The 26,922-nt window shown below is 42.1% G+C and overlaps 3 protein-coding genes across 4 annotated transcripts in view; 2 read left to right on the top strand and 1 right to left on the bottom strand.

Annotated features, from left to right (window-relative positions):
- The first annotated feature begins 488 nt into the window (after positions 1–488).
- Positions 489–3,268, top strand: LOC116793109 (tubulin beta-1 chain). The gene is made up of 4 exons (XM_032700745.1): positions 489–610; positions 1,299–1,407; positions 1,665–1,775; positions 1,991–3,268. The coding sequence occupies exons 1-4, from the start codon at positions 554–556 to the stop codon at positions 3,049–3,051; spliced, it is 1,338 nt and encodes a 445-aa protein (XP_032556636.1). The 5' UTR covers positions 489–553; the 3' UTR covers positions 3,052–3,268.
- BPHL (biphenyl hydrolase like) lies at positions 3,222–22,407 on the bottom strand. The gene is made up of 7 exons (XM_032700868.1): positions 22,217–22,407; positions 19,140–19,243; positions 16,658–16,824; positions 12,293–12,446; positions 9,858–9,989; positions 6,736–6,859; positions 3,222–3,643 (listed from the first exon to the last, which is right to left on the bottom strand). Exons 1-7 carry the CDS (start codon positions 22,318–22,320, stop codon positions 3,556–3,558), a joined length of 873 nt encoding a protein of 290 aa, XP_032556759.1. The 5' UTR covers positions 22,321–22,407; the 3' UTR covers positions 3,222–3,555.
- An 85-nt stretch (positions 22,408–22,492) lies between these two features.
- The window catches only part of LOC116793609, a 21,130-nt gene continuing 16,700 nt past the window's right edge, over positions 22,493–26,922 (top strand). For both annotated transcript variants that reach the window (XR_004359561.1, XM_032701593.1), the window contains exons 1-2: positions 22,493–23,430; positions 25,335–25,470. Coding sequence is in view for 1 of the 2 variants with exons in the window: in XM_032701593.1 (XP_032557484.1) it covers positions 22,785–23,430; positions 25,335–25,351 (663 nt within the window). In the remaining variant the exon portion in view is untranslated. The remainder of the gene's footprint in view (positions 23,431–25,334; positions 25,471–26,922) is intronic.

Below are 26,922 nucleotides of genomic sequence, written 5' to 3'. Positions count from 1 at the left end.
GTTATGGAAAAAATTGATTTTGTGCTTAAAACATACTGAAATATGATTAAGCAGGCCTGAGCTAGAAATACAGGCTTGAGGGTGCTAGTAAAACACAGCTGCACGTGCTTTGCTGCTGCAGCGTGGTAGAGGTCAAAGAAAGCATGGGACGAGTTCCAACAGGTGTGCAAAAAGTAGTCAGGTGGTTTTGTTTTCTTTTTTCTCTTTTTCACCCCAAGACGTGCCATGCCTTGTCCGATTCCGGCCTTTCCCCCGACGGCTGAAGGCGAGGTTCCCCCGGAGTCTCAAATCAGCGGCGTTCTCCATGTGGAGGGGGCCGCAGGCTGCCGCCTCCCCAGACCCGCACCCGCCGCCGGCTGGACGCGGGGCCCGCACGGGGCGCGGGAGACAATAAGCGGGCCCGGCCCGCCCCGCGCGGTTTCTGCAGCACGTCAGCAGCGGGGCGGGGCGCGGCGCCCGATTTAAGGGGCTGCGAGGGGCGCGGCCACCGCAGCGGCGGGTGCAGGCGGCGAAGGAGGTGGTAGGAGCAGCGGCAGCTCCGTAGACAGGCACCATGCGTGAGATCGTGCATATTCAGGCCGGGCAGTGCGGCAACCAGATCGGCGCCAAGGTACGGACCGGTGCGGGGAGCGGGGCGCTCCCCCCGGGTAGCACCCCGCGGGTAGCGCGCGGCTCCGTCCCGAAACGAAAAGCGCCCCGGGGCAACTTGCTAAGGCGTCGCGGTTCCTGCCCCTGTGCCCCCTGTCCCCGGCGGTGTGAGGTGCCGCGGGGCTGGGCGCTGGCTGGGATGTGCCCGCGTCCAGGTCAGGCGCTGCCCTGCCTTCCCGCAGGCAGCCGCGGAAACCCCCTCCCTGCCTCGCCCCTCTGCAGCCACGGCGCCGGCTCCCGAGGGAGGGAACGGGAGATGTGTTAGTGCCGTGGGTTACCCGCTTCCACCCAGGGAGTGCAAGTGTTGCCATCTTGTAGTGGCTACAGGGTCTTAAGCCAAGGCTAGACAACGGGAGGAGGACAAATTCAGATAGCCAGGGAGGGTCACCCTCTGGATACGAGCTACGAACGAATTAACTTCTACTTCAATGCCCTGCCTTCTTGTCTGCCCTCTGTTAATTCAGCTGCTGTGGCCAGTGAAGCCCTTGAGCACTGACTCACCTTCCTGCCCAGCAGCTGCTCTGCCATGCAAGGGAGTGGTCAGGGCCACGGCATGCACAGACTGCACTGGTGTGTGTGATTGGCACTGGCCAGCTGTTTCCACTGGCACTGGAAATAGCTAATTGCCGTTTTTCAAAAATTTCTTCTAGTTCTGGGAGGTCATCAGTGATGAGCATGGCATTGATCCCACGGGCAGCTACCATGGGGACAGTGAACTGCAGCTGGAGAGGATCAATGTCTACTACAATGAAGCTGCTGGTAAGTTTGCCTGATTCCTCAGATGTCCTTAAATAAATGGGGCAGGCATGTCAGTTCACTGAGGCTGGAAATATCCCTAAACAAGAGTTGTCATCTGCCAGTGACTCCTCTATGAGACCTTTGTTCTCAGAAAGGTACTGATAATACAGTAGTCTTGATTGAGACAGTGTGTCTCTCCAGTGAAATGTGGGGAGGTGGATGGGAGAACAGCAGGGGTGCTGTGACACTGGCTACCAACCTGTGGGTTCCTCTCACAGGTAACAAGTATGTCCCACGTGCCATCCTTGTGGACCTGGAACCTGGCACCATGGACTCTGTGCGTTCTGGCCCCTTTGGACAGATCTTCCGTCCTGACAACTTTGTCTTTGGTGAGTGAGTGTGAGACGGAGGAGTCCCAGAGTGGGAACTCAACACCCAGAAAAGACTTGGAGCAAGCATGCAAATGACCCCGGGGGACCTGAAACCCAGTGGCAGAGTGGGGATGGAAGTGAAGGGTGGAGGCCATGGGGAAGGGGAAAGTGGCGTCATCTCTGTTTGTCCCCGGGGCACTAATGTGGCACCTTGCTTGTGGTCTGCCCTCCAGGTCAGAGCGGGGCTGGCAACAACTGGGCCAAGGGGCACTACACGGAAGGCGCCGAGCTGGTGGACTCTGTCCTGGATGTGGTGAGGAAGGAGTCGGAGAGCTGTGACTGCCTCCAGGGCTTCCAGTTGACCCACTCGTTGGGCGGAGGCACGGGCTCTGGGATGGGCACCCTCCTCATCAGCAAGATCCGGGAGGAGTACCCCGACCGCATCATGAACACCTTCAGCGTGATGCCCTCGCCCAAGGTGTCGGACACGGTGGTGGAGCCCTACAATGCCACCCTCTCCGTGCACCAGCTGGTGGAGAACACGGACGAGACCTACTGCATCGACAACGAGGCCCTGTATGACATTTGCTTCCGCACCCTGAAGCTGACCACTCCCACGTACGGGGACCTCAACCACCTGGTGTCGGCCACCATGAGCGGCGTGACCACCTGCCTTCGCTTCCCCGGCCAGCTGAACGCCGACCTGCGCAAGCTGGCGGTCAACATGGTGCCTTTCCCCCGGCTGCACTTCTTCATGCCGGGCTTCGCCCCTCTCACCAGCCGCGGCAGCCAGCAGTACCGCGCCCTGACGGTGCCTGAGCTGACGCAGCAGATGTTCGACTCCAAGAATATGATGGCCGCCTGCGACCCCCGCCACGGGCGCTACCTGACGGTGGCCGCCATCTTCCGGGGCCGCATGTCCATGAAGGAGGTGGACGAGCAGATGCTCAACGTGCAGAACAAGAACAGCAGCTACTTTGTGGAGTGGATCCCCAACAACGTGAAGACGGCCGTCTGTGACATCCCCCCGCGCGGCCTCAAGATGTCCGCCACCTTCATCGGCAACAGCACGGCCATCCAGGAGCTCTTCAAGAGGATCTCGGAGCAGTTCACGGCCATGTTCCGGCGCAAGGCTTTCTTGCACTGGTACACCGGCGAGGGCATGGATGAGATGGAGTTCACGGAGGCAGAGAGCAACATGAACGACCTGGTCTCCGAATACCAGCAATACCAGGATGCCACTGCTGATGAGCAGGGGGAGTTTGAAGAGGAAGGGGAGGAGGATGAGGCTTAAGCCCCCTGGTATCAAAAGAACTTCTGTAAAGCAGGCATGCATACTGAATGACTTCTGATGGTGGTGGTGAAGCATGTTTTCTAGAAACTGTGTACTAATTATCTTCTCAGCACTTGTAACTTTGGCAGATTTCTCAGTGTAACAGTTCTGAATCCTAAGTATCACAATTTTTTTTCGTCCTTTAATGTTAGGAGCACATAAAGGCATGTATTCTAGATCATGTTTTCTGTCTTTCTTAACCCCTCTATTGGACGAAGAACAGCTGCTCAGCCTGTGTGGCAACAAGTAGGTTTAAAGACATGTCAGAAATCTTGCAGCACAGTAGTGTGCTCTGATCCACCGAGGCTTACATATTCTCAAAACATATGCTTCTCATGAAAATGTGTTTAATGTTTTTTCTTACAGGACTCAGACCTACCTATAAATTGAATAAAAATGGAAAGCCACCCTAAACTCTTAAACAAGTCAAAGGACAAGCATCTCTAACTTGTTTTATAGTTCAAGTCAGCGTAGGAAGTCTTCCACTTGTCTGTTGAAGTCCTCTGCAAAACGCAGGTGTAAATTATGCTTTCCTTCTGGCATCAGAAGCAACCTTAAAAGAGGAAAAAATCAAACACAGATTATACATTTTATTCCACAAGTATAGGTGATTAAAATACTTGTTGCCTTTTCCTTGCTCTTGCTTACCCAATAAGGAACTGAAGTAACACTTAAGTACTGTTTCTAGGTATGTGGTTCAGAATGTGAACCACAGCAACAGCTGAAGCAACAAGCACACCAATTGCCCCACTTTGAGAAGGATAAAATAAGCTTGAAACAAATTTTGCCCAGTTTCTAGAAGCCTTTTCTATGATCTACAAAGAAGATAAGATTCCAAAACTTATGTGAACAGCTTGCATCTTTCAAAGGTATGTGAAGTACCTGAGCACTTTGTCTCTCACAGAACAGTAGTTGTGCTGGGCAGTGAACACACTGAAGAGATCACTACAAAAATGTAGAGTTCTTGTCACAGCTCAAACTTGGTTAGTGTTTGTACCTTGTCTAATCTTTCTGCAAAAAGACAATCCCAACCTAACGCCATTCATTCATTAAAGTAAAAAGGGAAGTCAGAACTTCTTCGGTTATAACAAAAGCTTAGAAGTGGTAGCTCCTAAGAAGGTTAGATCTTTGTAATATGGATATGTGTGACATGCCTAAAATGCTACTTACTATTGTTTTCTGTCTGAGACAAACTTTATACATCAGGTATGTCCACTTCTTTTTATGAGGATGGGAAATTCTTTAAGTTGTTTTTGTTCTACCATATACTAAGTGGTTTCAACAGAGCTAAAGCCATTTTGACTGGTATGTCATTGCCTTCATGTCCTACTACAGCAAGGGGGATTAATCTTTTAGTGGTGACAAGTGCTGTTTTGTTTTAGGAAAAGAGCCAATAGGACGTGAACGTACCCAGCTTTTCTACCAAACTTTATCTGAATTTCATTAAGTCTCTTTCTTCAAAGACTAAGCAGCACAGATGCACAAACCTATAGCACTGTGTATGCTATTTTCTACTGCTGTTAATGTTTCCTACTGCTGTAACACTACCTAACTCCAGCCATACCATGCAAAGGCAGAGTGATGGCACGCTCTTCTACCATAAGAGAAACAAGAAATGTATCTGCATTACAGAGCAGAAAAAGCTTTTTCTAATTTACTAGATAAAAGTCAAGGCAAGAAAAGCTGATGATAGAAACTTGTTACTGAGAATGTGCTAAATTTATGGTTTTCCTTCTGCTTCCCAATGGAACATGTCCAATGCAACCATGTCCAATGTCCAATGCATTTCCAATGCAACCAGGCAAGAAGGGGACCATGTACCCAAGTATTCATTTCTGAGAACATCATTAATCTGGTTTGTTTTCTGACAAATATGCATACAGGGGAGAACACCAGCACAAAGGCATGCAAAGAATCACTGGTTTACATTTTACTGGATGGCAATTTCTATCAGTGTTTCCTTTTGGGCTTGTTTTCCAAAAAGAAGCTATGAGATCCTTGTCTAGTTTTTGTCATGACTTGGCTTAGTCAGTATCTGGAGCATTTTGGAGCTCAGTGAAACCAAAAAGGATGATATGTGTTCTGAGCAGGCCACGTAGGGGTAACTAACCAGCAGACATGGAACAAAACACTTGCATGTGATTGTTAGGAAGGTCTCTTGTTCTCATCTTCCCTATGGCATAATGCATTCCTATGATCAGCAGGGCTGACTTTGAGATAATTATATCACTCATTTTTGCACAGACATGACACCAATAAAACAGTTTCCTATATTTTGCATTCATAAAAATGTGCTTGGTGGTTTTTTTCCCCCCTGCTACTTCTGTACTCTATCACTAGTCATCACAGTCTCTTACTAAGTAGTAATAGAACTCTTGCATTTGTGTGCAAATTTATGAAGAAAATTTAGCTGGTAGAATCCTAACTTTTAATAGGAAGCATTTCTGGAATTTTCGAATTGTGTTGGTTTTGGCTGGGATAGAGTTAATTTTCTTCACACTAGCTGTTATGGAGATATGTTTTTGTCCTGAAAACAGTGTTGATAATACAGAGATGTTTCTGTTATTGCTGAACAGTGGTTGCTTACACAGTGTCAAGGCCTTTCCTGCTTCTCATACTCCCCACCATCAAGGAGGCTGAGGATGCACAAGGAGTTGGGAGGGGACACAGCTGGACCCTAACTGACCAAAGGAATATTCCATACCCTATGGCATCATGCTCAGCATATAGAGCTGGGAGAAGAAGGAAGGGGGATGTTTGGAGTTGATGATGTTTTGTCTTCCCAAGTAACTGTTATGTGTGATGGAGCCCAGCTTTCCTGGAGATAGCTGAACACTTGCCTTCCTATGGGAAGCAGTGAGTTAAGTCCTTGTTTTGCTTTGTTTGCATGTGCGGCTTTTGCTTTACCTATTAAACTGTCTTTATCTCAACACATGAGTTTTTTCCCTTTTACTCATCTGATTCTCTTCCTGATCCCACTGGTGAGGGGTTGATCAGTACCTAGTTGCTGCCTGGGATAAAACCACAGCACACACATGAAGCACATTGTGCCCTCAGATTTTTCTTGTTGATAAAGTAATATCTTAGAGAACAGTTGCACCTTTTTTTTTTCTCATTCTGTTTTTCTTAAGAACACTGAAAATTCATGGGGCAATTGGAAACCTAAAATTTTGAAGGTTGTGGTTCACATCAGCAAGGCAGACCAAACAGAAGTGTCCTGTGCTTTTCTCTCTAATAACTGGGAGTCTCTCCCCATTCATATCATCTAAGTTCCCTGTTCTACTGAATGGGATAGAAATGAGGTCTCTTACAGCAAAAAGAATGCAATGGTCACAACAACTAAAGCAGAAATTTGCTTGTTTTGATAAATATTGGAGAGTGCTGGTTCTGTGTGACTAGTCAAAAGAGGAAAAGGAACTTGGTTTCTCTCAGAGGGCTTTAGGAAGGAGCTTATTAAAATACTGTACTTTTTATATTGCAAGAAAGGTTCAGCTACACTGTTTGCATTGTAACTTGCCAGGGATGTTTAGAATAGCTCTGTGGCAGAGACAACTTGTCCAAATACTTTTTTTTTAAAAACACTGTGGGTTTGAACTGCTTCATCTCTTCAACAATGGTTTATAAAAACTCCATCATATAACTTACCGAGAGCCTTTGATGTGCTTATGAATGTATTCTGCATGAGCCTGTGGGACCAAAGGGTCTTTCTCACCATGAATTATAAATGTGGGGCATTTAATATCTGGCAGCAACTCTTGGCAGATATTACCTAGGGAGAAAATAAATGAAGGTCACACTTTATTTTGAAATTGTATGAAAGACTGAAACTGCTTTTGTAGATGCGTCTGAACTCCACTGGGTTCTAGCTATTGCCTCTCCTTGTTGATACTGTGCAATTAATCTACAGAACTAGGTAAGTAGGACTATAGCTAACCTTTCTTTCTCCAAAATGTTACTTCACTGCAATTTGCTTCATTAATGGATACTAGCACAAAAGGATAGAGAGAATGAAGTACCTCTGTTCTACATTTCCCCCAGGCTCTCTTTGACTCTTCAAAGCCAATACATGCATCTCCTTCCTGGCTTTGTTCTTTTCAGCCTTAGTCTTACAACCCTCATGTTAATGCTGTATTTTGTTACATCAGTTGTCAGGTTACAAGATTTGCTACTTCTATGAACAAGTTAACTTGGGTGGTACTCAGGCCTGTTGCACCTCCCAGACCCTTTGTTGTCTGCGATGATGTAGTGGGTTGACCCTGGCTGGGTGCCAGGCACCCACCAAAGCCACTCTCACTTCCCCTGACAAGTGGACAGGGCAGAGAAAATATAATGAAAGGTTCATGAGTTGAGATAAGGACTGGGAGGGATGACTCACTGAATACCGTCACAGGCAAAATAGACTGAACTTTGAGATATTAATGGAATTTACTACTAATGAAATCAGAACAGGATAATGAGAAGTAAAACAAATCTTAGAAATTCCTTCTCAGCTCCACCTCCTTCCCCACAGAGTGCAGTGAGATAGAGAATGGGGGTTAGGGTCAGTTGTTTCTGCCACTGCTCCAGGAGAAGAGTCCTCCTGCTCCAGCGTGGAGTCCCTCCCATGGGAGACAGGCCTCCATGAACTTCTCCAGCGTGAGTCCATCCCACGGGCCACAGTTTTCCACGAACTGCACCAGTGTGGGTCACCTTTCCACAGAATACAATCCTTCAGGTACAGCCAGCTCCATTGTGGGTCCCCAACAGGGTGACAAATCCTACCAGGAGACCTCCTCTAGGGTGGGCTCTCTCTCTATAGGTCTGCAGGTCCCTGCTCCAGCATGGGCTTTCCATGTGTTCACAACCTCCTTTCAGGCATCTACTTGCTCTGGCATGAGTCTCCTTCACGGGCTGCAGGTGAATCTCTGCACTCCTGTTGACTTTCATGGGCTGCAGGGGCACAACCTGCATCACTATAGTCTTCACCATGGACTGCAGGGGAATCTCTGCTCTGAAGCCTGGAGCACTTTCTCCCCTTCCTTTTCCGCTGACCCTGCTGTCTGCATAGTTGCTCCTATCACATAATCTCACTCTGCTCTTCTCTGGCTGCAAGAACTTTTTTTTTTCCTTCTTAAATATCTTATCACAGAGGCATTACCACCATTTCTGACTGACTCAGCCTTGGCTAGTAGCATGTCCATCTTGGAGCTGTCTGGCATCGGCTCTGCCGGACACAGGGGAAGCTTTAAGCAGCTTTTCACAGAAGCCACTCCTGTAGCCACCACCCTGCTACCAAAACCTGGACATGTAAACCCATTACAAAAGCATAACCATTCAATACAAATTGTACTAAAACTATTCAAAGGTTATTTTCCCTGCCCATTCAGAACCTCAAGGATAATTTTATGCTTACTAGTTGTTAATCTCATTAGAAGCAATTTTAATGCTTTTGCTTAAAGACTCTTCTGAATATTTCCCCCTTTCTTTTTTCCTCATCCCTTAGTAACTCAGTATCCAAACTCATTGCCTAACTTCTCACAAGGGAATCTCTGGGCAAAACATCCTTGATGAGTTTAATATTCCATTTCTCTTCAAGCTAACTTTGTCCTGTGTGTAGTTGTCACCTTGCAGCTACCAACAGCTGTAAGGTTAATGCTCATACACACACACTTTCCTTAGCTCTACAGTCAGAGGCCGTTTCATAGAGTTTTTTCCAGTTGCTTCCTTATTTATAGAGTCTTAGTTTGCAGTTCTACTGGTTAAATATTTTCATTTAGACCATTTAACCCACAGTCCTCCAACATCTGCAGAAATGTTGACTGTGTTTCAGAATAAGTAAATTTAAGTTATCTAAGGTCATAGTTGGCAGTTATTTCCTAGTAAAGGAAATAACAGCAGCAAGAATCTTGGATTTTGCAACTTTATGCAACTTACTCAGTTTCGTTAAGTGTTGGCTCCTTCTAAAAGTTCATTTCTTATGACATTTCACACTAAAAGCTGTCCCATTTAGGGCAGATAGTCTACATCTTAAAAAAGAGCCTGAGTTGAGTTTTTGACCAGTGTAAACTTTGCTGTCTTCCTTTTCTCTCTGATGGGTTTTATTAAGCCCTTTTCTTACATCTGCTGTATCTGCACCTTTGTTTCAGTGTCTTAACTTAAATTTAAAAATAGCCTTGGCTGAAAACCTCTATGTAGAGTAATTGCAGAAATCTTCAGAGATAAACAATTACATCGTCTAGTTGAACTATTTTTTTTTAATTTTTTAAACGCCTAAGATATAGCAATAGTGTTCTTTAAATGTGCTTTTTTAATTCTGAGTTCTCAAAATCTGACATTCCTTCTTTTTTAACACATATACTTCTAGGTCTGAAAGAGTTCTTCAGCTCCAGTTTGCAAAAACAGGAAAGAACACACTTTTGGGATATCTTAACAGTGTCACCAAGAGATAATCCTTTGACACAGAGACAGAAAAGGAGAAGAAGATTCTGCTTAAGCAGAATCTCTCCTGTTCAGTCTGCACAAAAGCAATGACTTGATAATGCAGTTTTGTGGTGGAACAAGAGGAGAGACTCATCAGCTAATGTTTTCCATAGATGTGTTTTCCTCCTGTACCTTGCTGGTTCTGTGAACCATCTACAAAGTAATTGCTTCATTCCTGAGTGTGAGTCAGACCCAGCTTTTAATGCCATATGCAGAGTCCTTCCTTTACTGGTTACTGTGAGTACTGTTAGATTTTTATCCAGAACTGCTGCTATAATTGCTTCAGTTCAATATTGTAAAAGCCTTACCATCTGAATTTCCAGCAAAGCGAGATATTCCATCTACCCAAGCCTCACAAGTTTTTGCAAAGTAGTTATGTCCATACATCTCTTCCAGTGGTTTCCTGACCTTTTCACTCCATTTTGAAACATCTCGGATGCCTACATAAAATAACATTGAAATATGTTAAGTCCTTTCCAGCAACAAGATACAACCCAGTTTTCAAACCAGACTGCAAATATGTCTTTCGAACTTGAAACAGTAATGAATGGTTTTAAATAATTCATAGTATCAAAACGGTATAAAAGAGATAGTTGTGCAATCTCTGCTGGGGTCTTCTGAGTTGTAAAGGACCATCTTGTTATTATGGCCACAAGGAACAACTGAAAAAAATTGTAATCAAAGGACTCATTGCTAAAACTTCCAATGGTCCTTTTTAGAGGGCTTTCAGAAGAGAAGCTCAAGGAGGTACTTTGTGTATAAAAATGGGAATGTTTTATCAGCATGCCAGAGCTGGCAGTTCTTTTTTATATCCCTAAGCCTTTTGCACTGGCTCATGGATGGAAGTTCTTCCATGGCTCCTACCAGTTCTCAGAGGAAGGAAGCTCTTATTAAGGCATTCCAGCAGGCTGACATCACGGTACATTTGCCATAGTCTTACAGAAAAACAAGTGATTCTACTTAGTAGAGTTCTGTGACTCATGGCAGGCCGGCTAAAGCTCTACAAATAATCTGACATTCTAATCATTTATTTATCAGATTTACCAAACTTTTTTTCCCTCTAAAATTTTCAGTACTGCTCACAAAGTCCAAATGAGTGACTTTCACTAAACTGTATTTCAGGTGTACAGCTTTGTACCGATAAAGCCTGAAACAAAGTTGTCATGGCAGACAGTCTGAAATTACTGAATCATCAAACACCATATATGCCACTAGCAAAGCTTTTAATTGGTTTCAAATGGGAATTTGGGAAAGAAAGGAGTGAGGTGTTAATTAACAAACAGAACCTGTCTGGCCAAATGACAAAGGTAGCAGTGACTGAAAGTGTTTTATAACAGCATCTGATTGGAAATGAGCTTGCTCACCCCAGGCTAGGTGTTACTGAACAGCTGTTTCCCATATAGAATCTACTGTTTTCTCCTTGTGGCTGGCCTCAATTTAAAAAGAGAAGGGAGAAGCCAATGTTGAAAGGACATAAGATACCAAATAAACACCTTTCTCTCCTATGAAACACTCCACTGCAGCTGAGATGCACTGATGAGTCAGTTGTAGAAGACTTGTGCTGCTATTCGCTAAGCTCCATCACTCAGAGATTTTGAAAGCACCAGTCCACAAAGAGGTCAAAGGTCAGCATTGCAGTGGATGTTCCATGTAAAGTAGGACTTAATTTATTTGTTTATTTATTTATTTATACATTTTAGCCTGCTGGCTGATACTAACTGATATGCATTTCATATTTATATAATAAAAACTTCATAAATATAAAAACATGTAAAGAAATAATGCGGCACTTTTACAGAGCTAAAAAGCATTTTGCTTTCTGAACTAAAAAATATACTACTACTACCACTGAAGGTGTTTTAATATAGGTGAGCTAAATACACATGTGCAATACATACACTTGTATATTAGCTGAAGCTAGTCAGATTTCACAGCTGGTTTAAATCAAACTCCAGTCACTATAATGAAATTATACTGGGCTACATTTGTTGAGAGCCTACATGGCTAAGTCTTAATTTCTATGTTCAAAAGGAAATATGTTCCCTTTCTGAATTTACTACCAGTTTTTTTGCTATTTTCCTTTATAGTAAGAAGTGATCAAATTCTATTTCATGTGAGTGGAATAAGGATCGTAAATCCCATGTTTCTTTACTTTGCAAAGACTTTGTAATGACAATAATTAACTTTAAAGGAATTCAAATTATAAAGGTATCTTGGGACACTTACTTGAATGATTCATTTGCTTCCCAAACTTAATAGGTAAGTTATGAACTTGTTTTCTTACTGTCTATATATTATTATATAGGCCCTAGAGGCAAAGCTGTTATGTGCTAGCCCAGTGATTATCTGTGGATCTTGTTTAAAGGTTGTGCAAGATGTGAGAAAAGAAATCAAACCTGTTGTCAATAGTATTATTTGGAATTTATTTTTAGGAGTTTGTTATAGCGACAAAAATTTGACTTTCTGAAAAATACTATTATAACTTACACTTTTCAGCTGTGTAAGTTGCTGAGGATTTGTTAAAAAATCTGTTATATTACCCCTAAAGTAATTGTTAGAGAGTTTCTCACTATAACTTTAATCTATCCCTATACTCAGCACTGTAGCGAATTTTGTGTCCTATCTCTTTAGGTTTGTGGTATCCTCAACTCTGTCTCCTCTTAGCTATTACATGACTAAGATTCTTGGGTCAAGAAGAAATTAAAATAATTCATTTAGGATACGATATTCAGTTTGTACATACCATTATAAATTCTCACATCCTCTTGAGTAACGCTGGCATTTGCTCCCCAGACAACCAACTTGTGGATAAGATTTGGATACTTTGCAGCTGCAATGAGTGCTGTGATTCCACCATCACTCCACCCCAGCAAAGAGAACTTCTTAAATTTTAGTGCCTTGATTTATGCAAGAAAGTTACATGCTAATCATCAGCTGATTTTACAAGCAAACGTCAAATATTTCTTGAAAATTAACTTCACAGTTTTAGATACAACACTACGTAGTTGAACTATAGTTAGCTTTCATATTTAGAAAGCATAATTTTCCTGCTATACAAAAAAATACTAGAGAGAAGGTCTATTTAGAAGAACTATTTAGAAAACAATAAATTACACCCACCATTTCAATTTTCTATAAACTCTTTTATGAAACAGGCAGTAGTCCTAATTAGAACCTTGCTGCATTTAAAAAAGGACTCAAAAAAAAGGAAAAGAAATGTTTATTTACAATGGAGAATAAAGACTTTTCAGAGAGCCTGATGGTATGAAGAATCTGTGGATTCTCTTGGTATGAAGTCGGCAAAGACTATCACAGTGTGGATGGTAGGTAATCAAAGATCAAGCTAAACTTAAGAAAAAGAAAAGCATAAGACTTAAAAAATGGAACCCAGTGATCCAATTTTCTGATGCTAGCTGAGCTAAAAAAAAAAAAAATCTGCTCTGTAACAACCAAAAAATGCTTAAAGTATTTCCTAAAGGATTGTATCAAGTTTTAGTGGCTAAGTCACATTTTCTGAAGCTTTTAAGTGTATATTTTAAATGTTACTTCATGGTGAATTGCAATTCAAAACATTATTAATGAAATTCCTCCTCCTCAAAAAGGAAGGCTCAGGGCAAAAAATACAACAACCAAGACCTTAATTTATTCTGACCAGTGCCAGGACTTGAGGAAATGGCATGAAGCTGAGTTGGGGGAGGTTTAGCTTGGATATCAGGAAAAATTTTTTCACCCAGAGGGTGATTGGGCCCTGGAACAGGCTCCTCAGGGAAGTGGCCACAGCACCAAGCCTGACAGAATTCAAGAAGCATTTGAACAGCGCTCTCAGGCACATGGTGTGATTCTTGGGAATTTGTGCAGGGCCAGGAATTGGAGTCAATGATCCTGATGGGTCCTTTCCAACTCACCATATATTATGATTCTGTGATAATGCTTTCCACTAGAATTTGAAACTCTTGTTTCTTCATAAATCAGAACATGTGGTAGAGGGTACTGGAGCAAGAGGTGAGAGGACTTTGCGTGTGTTATGTTCAGTGGGCAAAGAGTGTCGGGAAGGTAAAGGCACTCAGGAGTAAATGCATCTGAAGGTTGTACAGGGACAATGCTCAGTGGTTAAGTGATATTTGCAGTTTTGCATATAGAAACTTCAGTTTGTGAACTCATTAACAAGCAAATATAAAGGTTTCAAAGTGGTTTTTGGTTTTGTTTTGCAGCCTTTTAGATGTGATTAAGGAAGATAGTGTACTTTGGTAGGAAAAGGAGCAAGTTAGCTGAATGATTTTCTCTGGTGCTTGGTGTTCTTGGAAGCCCAGTACATTGTTGGTATAGAAGAAAGCAAAAATACAGGCAATGAGAGAAACAACTACAGAGTGAGAAAAAGAAGTTTCTAGTCTGCTTATAAACTTGATGCTCAAGTGAGGCATAACTATCAGTCAGCTCGATATTTAGCAAACTTCTATCCCTATAAGGCTTTTCTTGTTTGGGCTTCTTCCTTGTTATACTGCTCACTGTAGTGCTGAGCAATTTTAGATTTCACTCTGCTGAGCTATAATTACTAAACAGAAAAGAAAAAAGATAGGGGAAAGAAAGGGACATGTAAAGTAAGAGCTGACAGCAAGAAAAGAGAGAATCTTGAATTTTAGTAGCTGACCAGTTGGGCCTGCTCTGCTGAAAAAGTAATCTGTGACCAACTTCCATTATTGTGTTGCTGAAGGATTACTGACGTCTTGGCAGATTTTGGGAGCTGGCAGCAGTGCTTGTAAAAGTTAAATTTTTGATGTTGTTCCTACTGTTACCTTACTGCCAATAGCAAATTACGGAGCTCAAGGCTGGCTGATGGGTGGAATAACTGATAAAAATTTTTGTTCTTTATGCCAGGTTATTTGAGATCTATTTGCCTCTCGTTCACTAGCCATCATCTTGATACATTCCTTGGGTTATCTCAGGATGCCTTTCCAGCAGGAGGAATTTAATTTATCCTTTGCAGCCTTCCAAAAAACAATGTGATGTAAGAGATGTGTTGGATAAGGTATGCATGTTTATTTGCTTTAATTTTGAACTACTTTACAGTACAGGTCTCTACCTAATATTGGCAATAACTTGAAAGCTGGTTGTGCAGCGCAATTCTGTGGGGGATTTTGTGCTGCCTTTACTCTCTAAGTGAACAAGATTTCTTTCAGTCACCTTCTCCATCTAGACCTATGTGAAATGCAATCAAATGACCAATATGCTGTGAGAGAAAAAACATACAACAGTGAGTTGCAATACAAAGCACTCTGCACGTTATGTTTTAACTGGGTCACAGGGAGTGTATCACAAGCCAAAATTACAACTGATCTACAAAACCATGGAGAAGCCCAAGCTCATCCCTTCACTAGGACAGTAGCTCTGAAGAGTAAGAATTTCTTAAATATCAATACTAATTATTTCCCTAATGATTGTTTTAATGCTATTGACTTTGCTAGCATTAGACATTGGGGTGGAGTGTGGGGAAGTGGACTTATATGCATTGTACTCCTTTTATTTCAAGCAAGCTCCTTCAGAGAACACATACAGAGATACAGAATAGTGTCATCTGCATAAAGGTGCTAAATACTCAGTAGAATTTCAGCTTTTATTATTTCACAGGAAGCTTGCAGCACTCATATCTCCAGTAGAGATACCAGAATTGGAAGGAGACTAGAACAAAGGTTCTGAAGGCTCACCTATATGGATGTGTTTTCTGTCTGAGTGTAGGCTGGATGATGCATGTAAACCATTATATTCTGCATATCACAGCTGGAATGGTTCCTTGGGATTTGTGCTATACTTTATAATATGCTAAAATAGAAGCAAGCAACCCACGCTTGGGAAGATTTTAATAATTTGTTATTATACACTTATATTAAGAAACATCTTCAAAAAACCAGGATGCTATGTCTCATTTGTTTTGGCAGCTCTAGAGATTGGTAGGCTGCTGTCCTGTTTGACTGGAAGCTACATGGTTACGTTCCCTTTGGGGAAAGCTCTGTTTTCTATTTTGCATTTATTAGTATTTGAACAGGGTCAAGAAAGGGGATTAGAACCATTTAGACTGAAAGTTTGTCACCTATTCATGGCGGCATCTTTATTTTCTTTGCTAGTGTAGCAGAAGAAATTGAAGATTTACAGTGCAGAGGGATTGCTTTTATGGTTAGAGGGCAAATGTGTGTCTTAATCCCGATTCTCCTGTCAGACTTATTTTGTTTCACTATGCAGAATATACCAGGAAGGCTGCATTTCCATTTCCAGATGGGTTTCTGAAAGGTTATTTTTTATTACAGAAATACAGTTGGATTGACTGTCTGAATCTTGTCTCATATTTTTGGAATTTGAATGCCCTGCCAACTTCCTTAACATGACCAAAGAGACCATATAGCTTAATATAACAAAGCTAAAATATTAGTTAAAACTAAACCAGAAAATTGTGTCGGCACTTATAGGATAGAATAAAAGAAGAACACAAAAACACAGATTTGAATAAAAAAAAAATCTGCAAGAAGGAGAAATAATAACAGCCTTAAGCCACATTCTTTACAATCACAAAAGTTGTATTAGTTATTAAAATTTGGTATGGTCATAGGAACCCTTTGATTTCCCACAAAAATTATTTCAGTAATATGCTGTAAAATGCAAAGCATCAGGTAAATTTTTAGAATCAAATGTTTCTTAAAATGGGCTGTTCAAGGCAAAATTCCAAGATACTATTAGATAGAAATTTTTCTAAGAGCGTTTCAGTACTGTAATCTCTTCAATTAAACCACTGCATAGACTTTGGTTTTAACATATACTTTACCAAGAACTTATATGGTTCTTGGCTGCAAACCTCTTAGGGCAGGTCTTGGAATAAATGCACATTGCTTTATAATTAATTCCCACTGCTGAACCACTATGCATCTTGCAGAATAGATGGAAGAAGAAAATATTTTCCATACTAGTGTGTACTTGCTCACTCCAAAGTCTTCATTTGTACCATCTTTTGCATAACTTGTTGTCTACTGGAAACAACCTTCCTCCTTCCTAAAGTTTAAGAAAGACAGCTTTTAAAAAAAAAAAAAAAAAAAGAAAGAATAAAATCTCAGAATAGATTTACCTGCATAAGATCCACAGCATCTTTTGCATCCCTTTCAAAGAAATCTGGAGGAAAGTCTCGAGATGGAGGAATGGACTTTCCATATCCCCGAGGATCCCAGGCAACAATTGTGAAAAGTTGCTTATTCATAAACTTAAGCTGAGGTCCAAAATCAGTTTGACCACTTCCTGAAACAGAATTTTTCAGTTTTATTAACCACCATAATACATACATAGTATATATACTCTAAATGAAAACCTGTGGAAACTTGTAACTTTATTCTAAAAAAAAGATTATCCAACAATTGAAGTACTCTTTATCTCTAAGTGTAACTATCTATTGCAACTCTCAGACAGGAAGTACCCCAATTAAAATCTTTAGAACCATCTGCAATATGTTCAGAGCAAACCATTTCTGGTAGGTATGTAAGCTTATCACAAACTGTGCTCTACACAGATGATTTATCTCAGACTTACCTGACTAGGGATTTATCTTTGACAGATTTCAAGCACTAACATGGTCATTGCTGTTTACCTGGGAAGCACAGGTGAAACTGAAAGGGAGGAATATGCTGACTCTAGCTACAAATTTGTAGTTGAAAAGTACTGAGTCAGACAGTTGTTGCTATTTGATAAAGCACTTCTGTGAGGATATTGGTACTTAAAGCTGACCTTTAAATACTTTGTTGCCTGAGGAGATAGTGGTGACACAGAAGCATAAAACTGTAACTTATGATTTGCCTAATATGTATAGTTCCAAGACAAGCCAAATACAGCCATTTCTTTTCCAATGCAGAACCATTTCTTTTATTAATGATTCAGACATTCAAAGGATTTAAAGATGAAGTACTCCAGTCTATTGTATTAAGCTATCTGTGAACATTAGCATGAAGGTAAGACTGCAATTTATGTCTTATTTGCATAATGGTCATGTGGTAACAGTACCAAATGCTATTTCATTAAAACTTGTTCAGATTTAATATGCTCAAATGATGGAAATCAAATATAAAATTGGCTATGCATTGTTATATTAGAGTCAGAAGCAAAATATCAGGTTGTTTGAAAAATGCCAACAACAAACTGACTCTTACAGAGGCTTTGTATCACCTCTACACTATCATGTGCATGCTTGTTATACTATATTTTCATCACTTAAAAATTACACAAGACTGAGAGCATATCTGAGTGCTGTGTTTTCATGGTTTTCTTAGTATTTTTCTACCTAGATAGAGATAATTCTATTTTGATTTAAGGTAGTTTACAAATAGTCTAGAGACTAATTAATTCTGTTCACCTGAAAATACTTATCTTGTTGCTACATCAAACTTGTTAGTCTAACAATGAAATAATATTGAAAACTTAGTGTCTGTAAAAGGGAAGAAGGATATGACAGTCAGAATGTGAAGTTCATTCCCATATGTTGCCCGAAAATACTAAACCATAAACTCAACCATGATAAAGATCCTATTTTTACTAATGTTAACTGCACAATAACAATGTACACCTAATAGTAATAATATTACTCACAACTGAAGAAATACAGTATGTCTATTTAAAGAGTTAATATTGGTAACAGCATTACTAGTTTAACAAGCTGTTTAAAATGAATAGGTTAAAACATATGACTTTTTGAAGCATGCCTAGCATTAACTTTTTTCCACTGTCCCCTTGAGAATTCTTTGAAAGAAAGAACCACTTCATGGAGACTTGAAAACATTGCTGCCAAGAACAAATGTTTCCTGCTCTTCAGTTCTTGACATTCTATCATCTTGATCCAGCAATTCAGTCAAGCATTAGCCCAACTCTGAGCACAATAACAGTCCTACTGACAGCCTGTTATAAACTGTTAGTAAGTGATTGGTTCTTTAGAACTGCAAGAACCCAGAAAAAATAGTCTGTGTTAATTTTAAAAGGCTGTTATCAAAAACAGATGGACAGATAGCATTCATCTAGCAAACCTGTTGTCCACCTCAAAAAGCCACTGAGAATCTTAATGATGTTGCCCTGAAAAGTCAAAACCTGAAAATACTCCTTTAAGCAATAAGCAAGTTTTAACTGGGACTTTTTCATTATAAACTGCAAATGCTGCATCATGTCTATTAATTCAATTGGAATGCATCTAGCTTCTAAAAAGGAATGCATGATTCAGTCTGTGTAACAAATATAACTGACCTGATTTTCACCACCCTTCTGCTATTTCCCACCTTGTGTAACTCTTTGCCACCTGTCCGAGACACTGCCTTTGCACAGTTAAATCCAGAAGGTGAGTGACCATCACACAAGCCAAGACCTTGTATAAAAGCCACCTGGTGTGATAAATGAAATCTTTAAAAACTGTTAACTGATGGCAATAACTCTGCATTTTCCTATCTGTTGTATGTGTAGCAAAATTTTTTTTAAATTATGACGCTCCATAATCAGGAGTTGTATATACTACAAAACAGTTTTGTGCATTCTAGCTTGACAGGTGATTGCTCTACAAAGATAAGATAAAATCTCCAGACCTAGCATCCCGGGAAGCAGAAGAACTGCATGACTTCCTTCTCCTGTCTGCTGATAATGCAGGTGGACTCCATTCACTTGGATTTTGGCAGATGTTATTGAAGTACTAGGGGTGAGGGAAGGGGAGAGAAATAGAAAAACATTCAGATAGTTGATTTTCATTAATACATGGTCACTTCAGAAATACAGAATAATCTTCCTAGATATTAATGACAACACTTGCCTTTCATGGCTGCACAGGAGGTTAAATAAAAAGCTTTACAGGAGCAGAGAAGTATTCAGTTGTGACCACTATGTAGTATTCATACTTAGGTTTCACAAATGTACTTAAATGACTAAGTTAAAGCGTAGTCTTGATGGTGCAACAAGGAGAATAAAAAAGCAGCTTTACGTGGCTACAGGAACATATTGAAATAAATACATTACAGAGGAGAAACCTCATTCTGTCACAGCATATCTTTTGAAATGGCTGGTGTTCACCTTGTTATTACTAAACTGAGCCTCTCCGTCTGCCAAAGAAACCACAATCTATTGTTATGGTTTCCCATGAACCACAGGGTCTACAATGGTCTCACTTTGCACTGAGATGAGAGCAGAGAAAAAGAATGTGATAATAATATTTCTGTCAGTGTAATCGCAGCAGGAGATAATGTTTAACTGGAAAACACCACATAAATCCACACACTAAAAAATTATCACAGAAAACGACTGCATAGGCCACCTCTCAGCCCCAACCCTTAAACCCCTACATTAACCTTCAGTACAGAGGAAGACATATGTGTAAATGCAAATAGGTGACCTGAGATACCATATCTAGATACAAACACCTAGTGAGAAAGCAGAAGCAGCATAGATTGAAAGTACGTTCATAACAGTATAAATCATTGCATCTCTTCTCCCAAGCAAACTTGTGCCCTAATGGTTGCAAGAAATCTTTTCAACAACCTAACGCATTTTATTTAAAGGTAGTAGTATGATAAAAATCTTGCCATGAGTTATCTAATGATTAGCCCTCATTCCCTGCACTTCTCAATTTACTTAAATATTCTTGCCTTATGAATTCATCAGTGTGAATTTCACACGCATACAGACATTCTTAGATGTAACAATAATCTCTATTCCATGATAGGCACTGTGCAATTTATTAAAAATTCAATTTTAACATATAAAGTCTGAACTACTTAGAGTATGTAAGCATAGTTCCATCCATATATAGGGTTTAAAATGCTGGATTACAGGTAAAAAATCCCACTAATTTAACACCTTTTCATAAGGAAAATTAACAATAGCTTGCAAACTCAGGTTCACAATACACAAGTGGCAGTTAAACCACAGAACCAGTTCAACACAAAGATACTTGGATTTTTACATAAAATCTTAGGTCTACATAACCTATCATGCCTCATGCCTGAATATAAGCAGTGACTGTGCAGAATAGAATCAGGACCTTCCACCTGTGCAGACCCAATTTGAGAACTAGAGTACAAATGCAGATCTGTGGCAAGAGTACAGCTCAAAGAAATTCATTGTGTCAATATAACTTCAGTGAGTTTTGCTGAACTGTTATGCTAATGTGATCCAAGTGACTGTAATGTTAAACTTCCTTTAAGTGTATATTTCATACCCGATGTGGCTTATACACTTCCTAACTTGAATTCTGAATATAGTATTCAGGTGGCTGCCTTGTCTCCTTTTTTAATAACTTTCACTTTTTTCTCCTTATAAAAGAATGTTTTAATTCTTGATACCATCTTTTGGTTTGTCATTATTTTCAACAGGTATTTTATCATAGTTCTCACCACAGCAAATGAGCATCTTGCTCTTATTAAATTTTATAGCAATATGTAATTTTTTGTTCTGATTAATAGTTGCCAAACCTCTTTCAGTTCCTAACAAAACAGTAATAATCACCATCTTGTTACCTTTTAAAAAAAAGGTTAGCAACACGTAGTATCAACAGACAGTTCTATGTTCTGCTTTCCTGATTCACATGCTTGCTTTTTTTTTTTCAAAGTTCTACATTTTTTATGATTAATTATTAACATCAGAGGCTTGAGAATTTTGCTGAGTTTGTGATGCTTTTCTATTCTTGGATTGTGCCTCAGTGTGAAGTCCAATGAAATCCAGGAGTTTCACACAGAGAGTATTTACAATACTTTTCAGACTAAGAACAAATAAATTGTTTTTTTTAATGCATTGAGAAACTGTGTTGGAACTGGCTACACCTAAGGCAGATTTGGTCTCCTCAACACCAAGTTTCTGTGAGCCTGATATCACTTCAGTGGCTTGTCAGTGTGGTGACTTCACTTCTGTTAAGTTTTCATAAGGACTGTATTTTTCCATTGGTTGGCATAACCGGAAACCATGGTAAAACAAAGCAAACCCCACCCTGCTATTTGATATCTGAATTAGTAATGTTAAGGTTTATAGCTCTTGAGAAGCATTGGATACATACTGCCTATGTTTACCAAGACAGCACAGATGCCGAGTAGGCAGATCTTGTACTTCACCTCATACTGCTGTAGGAGTGCAGCTTAATTTGAGAACTACCTCTGTTGCAGCTGTGCTACAATACAACCTAGCCTTTATCTGTGCAAGGGGAAAACATTATCGTAGCATGTCAGTTTTCCTTGGTAGGATTTGCAGAAAAACCAGTATTTCATATATATATATATATATATATATTAGACATATGTATTGTCTTTGCAACCTCGGTGCCCTGCAAGGAGCCTCTTGTCAGCAGCAGGTGGGCAGAGGAGCAGTGGGTCAGCAGCACGTCCTGCCTTGCGGGGATCGGCAGAAGGGAGGGTGGCAGGCACTGCCTGAGGAGAAGTGGCTGCGGAGCCTTCCTTGTACAGCTCCTTGCAGCACAGGGAAAGCAGGAGCAGGATCCTCAGGATACCAGTTTGTCACCCCCAACCCGACCTAGTGTACACCCCCTCTGCCAACACACCTTGTTCATCCCGCGCCGCCGACTCCCCCTCCTCCCGCCCCCGTCTGTCAAATATCCCCTTCCCCGAGCCACGGGTAGGGAGGAGCGAGCTGGGGAAGTGGGGAAGAAGGTGGCTGTGGTTTTTACCCGTAGCAGGCGGCCGGTCCCCGGGGCATGAGCGGCGCTGCCCGGGCCGGCGGCTGCCGCTGCAGCAGCACCCAGAGAGCCCGGCCCGCGCTCCGACAACACATTTCGCTCAGCGAGGTCGGCCTGGAGGGCAGGGGAGGAAACGGGAAGAGCCGTCCTACCTCCCCTCCCCGGGGAGGGATGCGGTGCCACCCCAATCTGTCACCTACGCGACGTGCAGCGAGAGGCGCTGGCCGCTGCCCGCGCTCTGATTGGCGGCCGCCGCTGTCACTCAGGGGAGGGCGGGGAGGGTTTGGCGCCTGGGCTGCGGCGCCCGCCCCCCCGCGGCGCTGATTGGTCACCCGGGGGTGGGAGCGGGGGGAAGGATGGCGTCGGTCACTCCGCCCGCAGCATTTTCCTCATGCGCAGAGTGATCCCTAATCCCGCCCTCGAACCCCAGAAGGGATAGTGCTGCCGCCCAGCGCCGCTCCGGTTGCTGGGCTGCTGGGCTGTGACGGGGAGCGGGCGCTGTGAGCGTCTCCATCCTCTCCAAGAGGCGGAGACCCACGAGACACGACACCACCTGCAGATGTCTGCAGGGAGCAAAGATTCTAGCCCTGGGAGATATATTGTGGGACCTGAAACCGTGGACTGCGCCTCCAGCACTGCCCGGGATGCAAGAAGCTCCATGGACTGTGAGAACGATGGTCATCTGTGGCTCCAAGCCTGCCCGGAGAACAGCTTCCCCGGCAGCTGGGACAGTGAGGGCAGCTCTGGGGACTGCAGCTCACCTGTGGTGATGCCTTCAGCATCCCAGAGCCCAGGCATTTCCTCGGCAGGAATCATTAACTCTGCTTCACCAGTGTTATTTGTAAGGCCTGCTTGTGAGGAGCATACTCATCTCCTGGCCAAGGGCTTTGGCCCGGCAAGTGCCTGTACTGATCAGGGCCAGCCACCTCTGGAGCAGCCTGACTGCATTTTTTCACCACAGCACTTAGTCTTGCTTTCCTCTGGACCGTCTCGCAGTTTGCTTATAGAACACCAAGGACACCGACTGCTTTCCCTGGTATCTGCTTTCCGAGTGTGGAGGAGAATGGAACAGCCTGAGTTACAGCCAGCCAGGCTGATGGTGGAGAAAGTAGTCAGGAAAATAGCAGAAAGGTGTAGAGCTGAAACAGACCTTGGGCTAGAGGTCTTCTGCCTTATAGTGGATGAGAAGAATTTCCTCAAGACAGGTCAGTGTTACATGTTCACTGCAGCCCAGTGGAAACTCAGTGACTGCCCTGAGAGGGAATAGTTGTCAGCCTTCCCACCCCACTGCCATATGTGTGCATGGGAGTAACAAGTCTTAGAGGTGAATGACAGTCATAACAAATCCCAGTGCATAAAGAGATTAACTCAGCTGTGTAAGCATACTGGTTCTGTTTATCCCCTGAGCAGATCAAACTATATAAGATTAAGGTCTTTAGGATGGCTAAGTACAAGGAATCCTTCATCAGGACAAGCTGCCTTTGCTCGGTGAAATCTACAAGTCCCTACAGTTTACTTGGTTCTTAGGCCACTTTCAGAGGCTCATGGTTGTTGTGAGTGTCACTGTCTACATTTCTTTCTGGTGAAAAATGACTGGAGGAGATGGCTGACTATTCTGTGTTTAGGAAAAAATTAGTAGCTTGGTCTACTGCTGCAAAAACTTAATTTTTTTTCTGAATTCTGCGTTTTCCACAAATCACAAGGGGCTCCTATCTCATGTATTACAATGAGCTTTCAGAGGGAAAGGTCTCAAACTTGTATCCAACTCCATTCCTGTTAAAATACCTTTCAATCTAATCTTTCTACATATCCCCTACCTACTGTGGCTGAAGGAAATGTGACAAATTTTCAGAATGTGTGCTGAGGCATTGGGTAGAAAGGGTTCATTATACAATGTAGGGGCAGGGGAAGAAGTAATTAGTAAGGTAAAACCAGAAGCCCTTCCCAGGTGAGAGAAAAGGGAGTTGAGGAGATTCATGTACCACTTAAGGTTGGAGTGGTTTCAGATGGGTTAACTCCACTATCAGTGTGACAGAAGTTGAGAGGTCCCTCTGTAGAAAAAGCTGTCACGGTGTTGCACCGTGTGTTGTCTGCAGGCCTGCAATTGCAGCTCTGAAGCACATGAGGCCTGTAAAGTGGCCATTCCTCTCCCAAATGCCTGGACCACGCAACCCCTCCCAAAGGCAATGGAAGCAGGACTCTGACAAGGCAGAATGCAGGGGGTGGATGATCTGGGGACAAACTGAGTGCTAACTCACATATTCAAACCGTGTTCAACCTACTCAGTTCACCAGAACATCCAATCTTGTTAATAAAGCAGATTTGCACATAATGATGAGCACCTGAGAGAATTCAGTATTTCAGCTCAATTATTTCCTCCAAAAGGTTCTTCTCTTAAATTACTGAATGAGTGGGGAGAAAACACTTTGAGCAAGCCAGACTTTGGCTTACTTTTACACAGCCTATGAAATAGTTGAGAACAACTGGAGCACTAGTTCTCCTGTCCACTCCCATAACATGTTTTTATTTGTCTGATTACTACTGATGGTTCGGGTTCTGGAGAGTACCTGTATCTGGCCATTGCATGGAAAAGAAAAGAAAAAAATATTTAAAAGAGGTAGCACTGCTCTGCCAGTGATGTGTCCCTGAACACAGATTTCCCTTTACCTCTTAACTGCCATGTAATTTTTTTGGCGACCTTGGTGTTACCCCATCTCTCCACTATGGCCATCTCTACAGGCAGAAACTTGCATTTAATGGCAGTTTCTGACTGCTGCTGGCAGGATTTCTCTCTAATATCCACACAGTGCTCTGGAGGGTGTCACTGCTGTGCTTTCAAAGAAAGCCTGACTCATTTGTCAGGGCCGCTGAGGCACTAATAGGCTTTAATGGCCATGATCAGCCTCGGCTGGGGTGTCCCCCACACCCTGACTCCTGCGCCCAGGAGTCTCATTTCAGCTCAGCACAGTGGCATCAGTTTGTGCTTCAACTTTGTTACAGCTATGTCTGTGACTGGTTGGGATCTCCAATGATCCAGGTGTTGCTGTAGACTTTGTTTCTTTGAGTCTGTGTATACGCTGACTGATCATTTATACCTCATTTATTTCAGCTACTTCTATGAAGTGAAATATGCTGCTATTTCAAGCCTGTTTTGATGCTTGGGCTCTTGAGCCTCTTGGATGTTGATTGTTAGAGCAATGTTTTCACCTTAGGACAAAACCTTGTTGCTTCAGCTCCATAAAGAGGTAAGATTTGAGTAGTGATGAATTGCAAAATTCAGAACAAAGATATGAAAATGCTGATGTTTCTGTGATTTGGTATTGGCCTTCCAAACAAGAAAGACTCAGTGAATGTGGCATGACTTTTGAAGCTGCGAAGTGTGGAGAGTAGCAGCATGTGTTTTTGTAGCAGGAGGCCTATTTAGCTACAATATTAGCCAAATTGAGACCAATTGGACTTATATCACAAAGAAAAGGATGCTTTTTCATAAGCATAACAGCTAGTAGAAAAAGATCCCAGATATCTTGCCTCAAAGAACATTTTAGGCTGATTAAGAAACTAAAACACAGACACATATTTAATGATTTTCTTTATGTTTGCCTGCATTTTTCTTTAGCTAGCAAAGGATAGTTTTCTGTCAGCTCAAACAGTGTCTGCATACCTTTCATATGTTTGTGAATAACTGCATTATAAATCACAAGTGCGAGCGTGTCACTGTGAGATGGTCTTGTCATTTCAAAGTTGAGTATGGTCTACATTTTGTAAATCCAGGCAGAGTCTTGGCATAATTTCTGCTCAGATTCAGGGCATTCTAGATTCAGAGATATGAAATTACTCCAAATACTCTGGTACAAAAACAGAAACAGCTTCTCCCTTGGACAGGGCAAGAGCAACATTTGGAAGATGGTTCTTGGTTTGTTTATGGAAGGAGTTGTACGAACTCGGTGACCAAGACATCCTTTCCAGTGCTACATTTAGTTCTCTCAACTAATGAGGGGGGGAACACAGGAGTTGAAACCTATCATTCAAAATCCAAGCAGTATTACTGGTTTGTTAAGGTGATTAGCGTGGATTTTGGTTTCAAACAGCTCTCATCAAGCATTTCTCTGAGCTCTGTAAGCTCTAATGCTTATTATCTGATCATATCTTAGTTCTGGTACAGACACTAACTTCTGCCAAAGAGATGAGGAAACTGTTCTTAAGAGAAAGGAAGTGACCTACTTAGAGTTATAGCGGAGGGGGAAACCCAGCTTAAGTTAGAACTCTCGTCTCCTTTGTTTTGCTCATAGGCAATACAATACTTCCTCCACCACAAAGATAGACTCTGCACCCTAGACCCTGAACTGATCCTAACTTCCCCCTTCTCTTCTCCCCAGGGGCTGTATTAAGGAGCTCCACTTTCACTAGGTGCTGTTTTGTGCTGGGGAACAAATGAGCACCAGTCAGCTGACTCCTGATGCTCATTAGTATGCCAGGAGGGAAACTGGCATGCTGCAAGAAGCACTTTCTTTAGTCTGTAGAGTCTGGGATGAGGAAGGGACAGAAAAAAGTGCCATGAGGGCACTAGGATCCAGTGAAGAAAGCCTTCCAAGTGCTAGTTAGCTCTAATATGTCCCTGCTTGTACTGGATGATCTTTCCTATTTTGTTTCCCTGTAGCTCCGTCTCACTGTGTACATAGCAGGGCATGTTTTAGAGG

Source organism: Chiroxiphia lanceolata, chromosome 1, assembly GCF_009829145.1.
Source record: "Chiroxiphia lanceolata isolate bChiLan1 chromosome 1, bChiLan1.pri, whole genome shotgun sequence".
NCBI classification, from domain to species: Eukaryota; Metazoa; Chordata; class Aves; order Passeriformes; family Pipridae; genus Chiroxiphia; species Chiroxiphia lanceolata.
The sequence above is the reverse complement of the archived record's forward strand: the minus strand, read 5'-3'. Positions and strand labels throughout refer to the sequence as shown.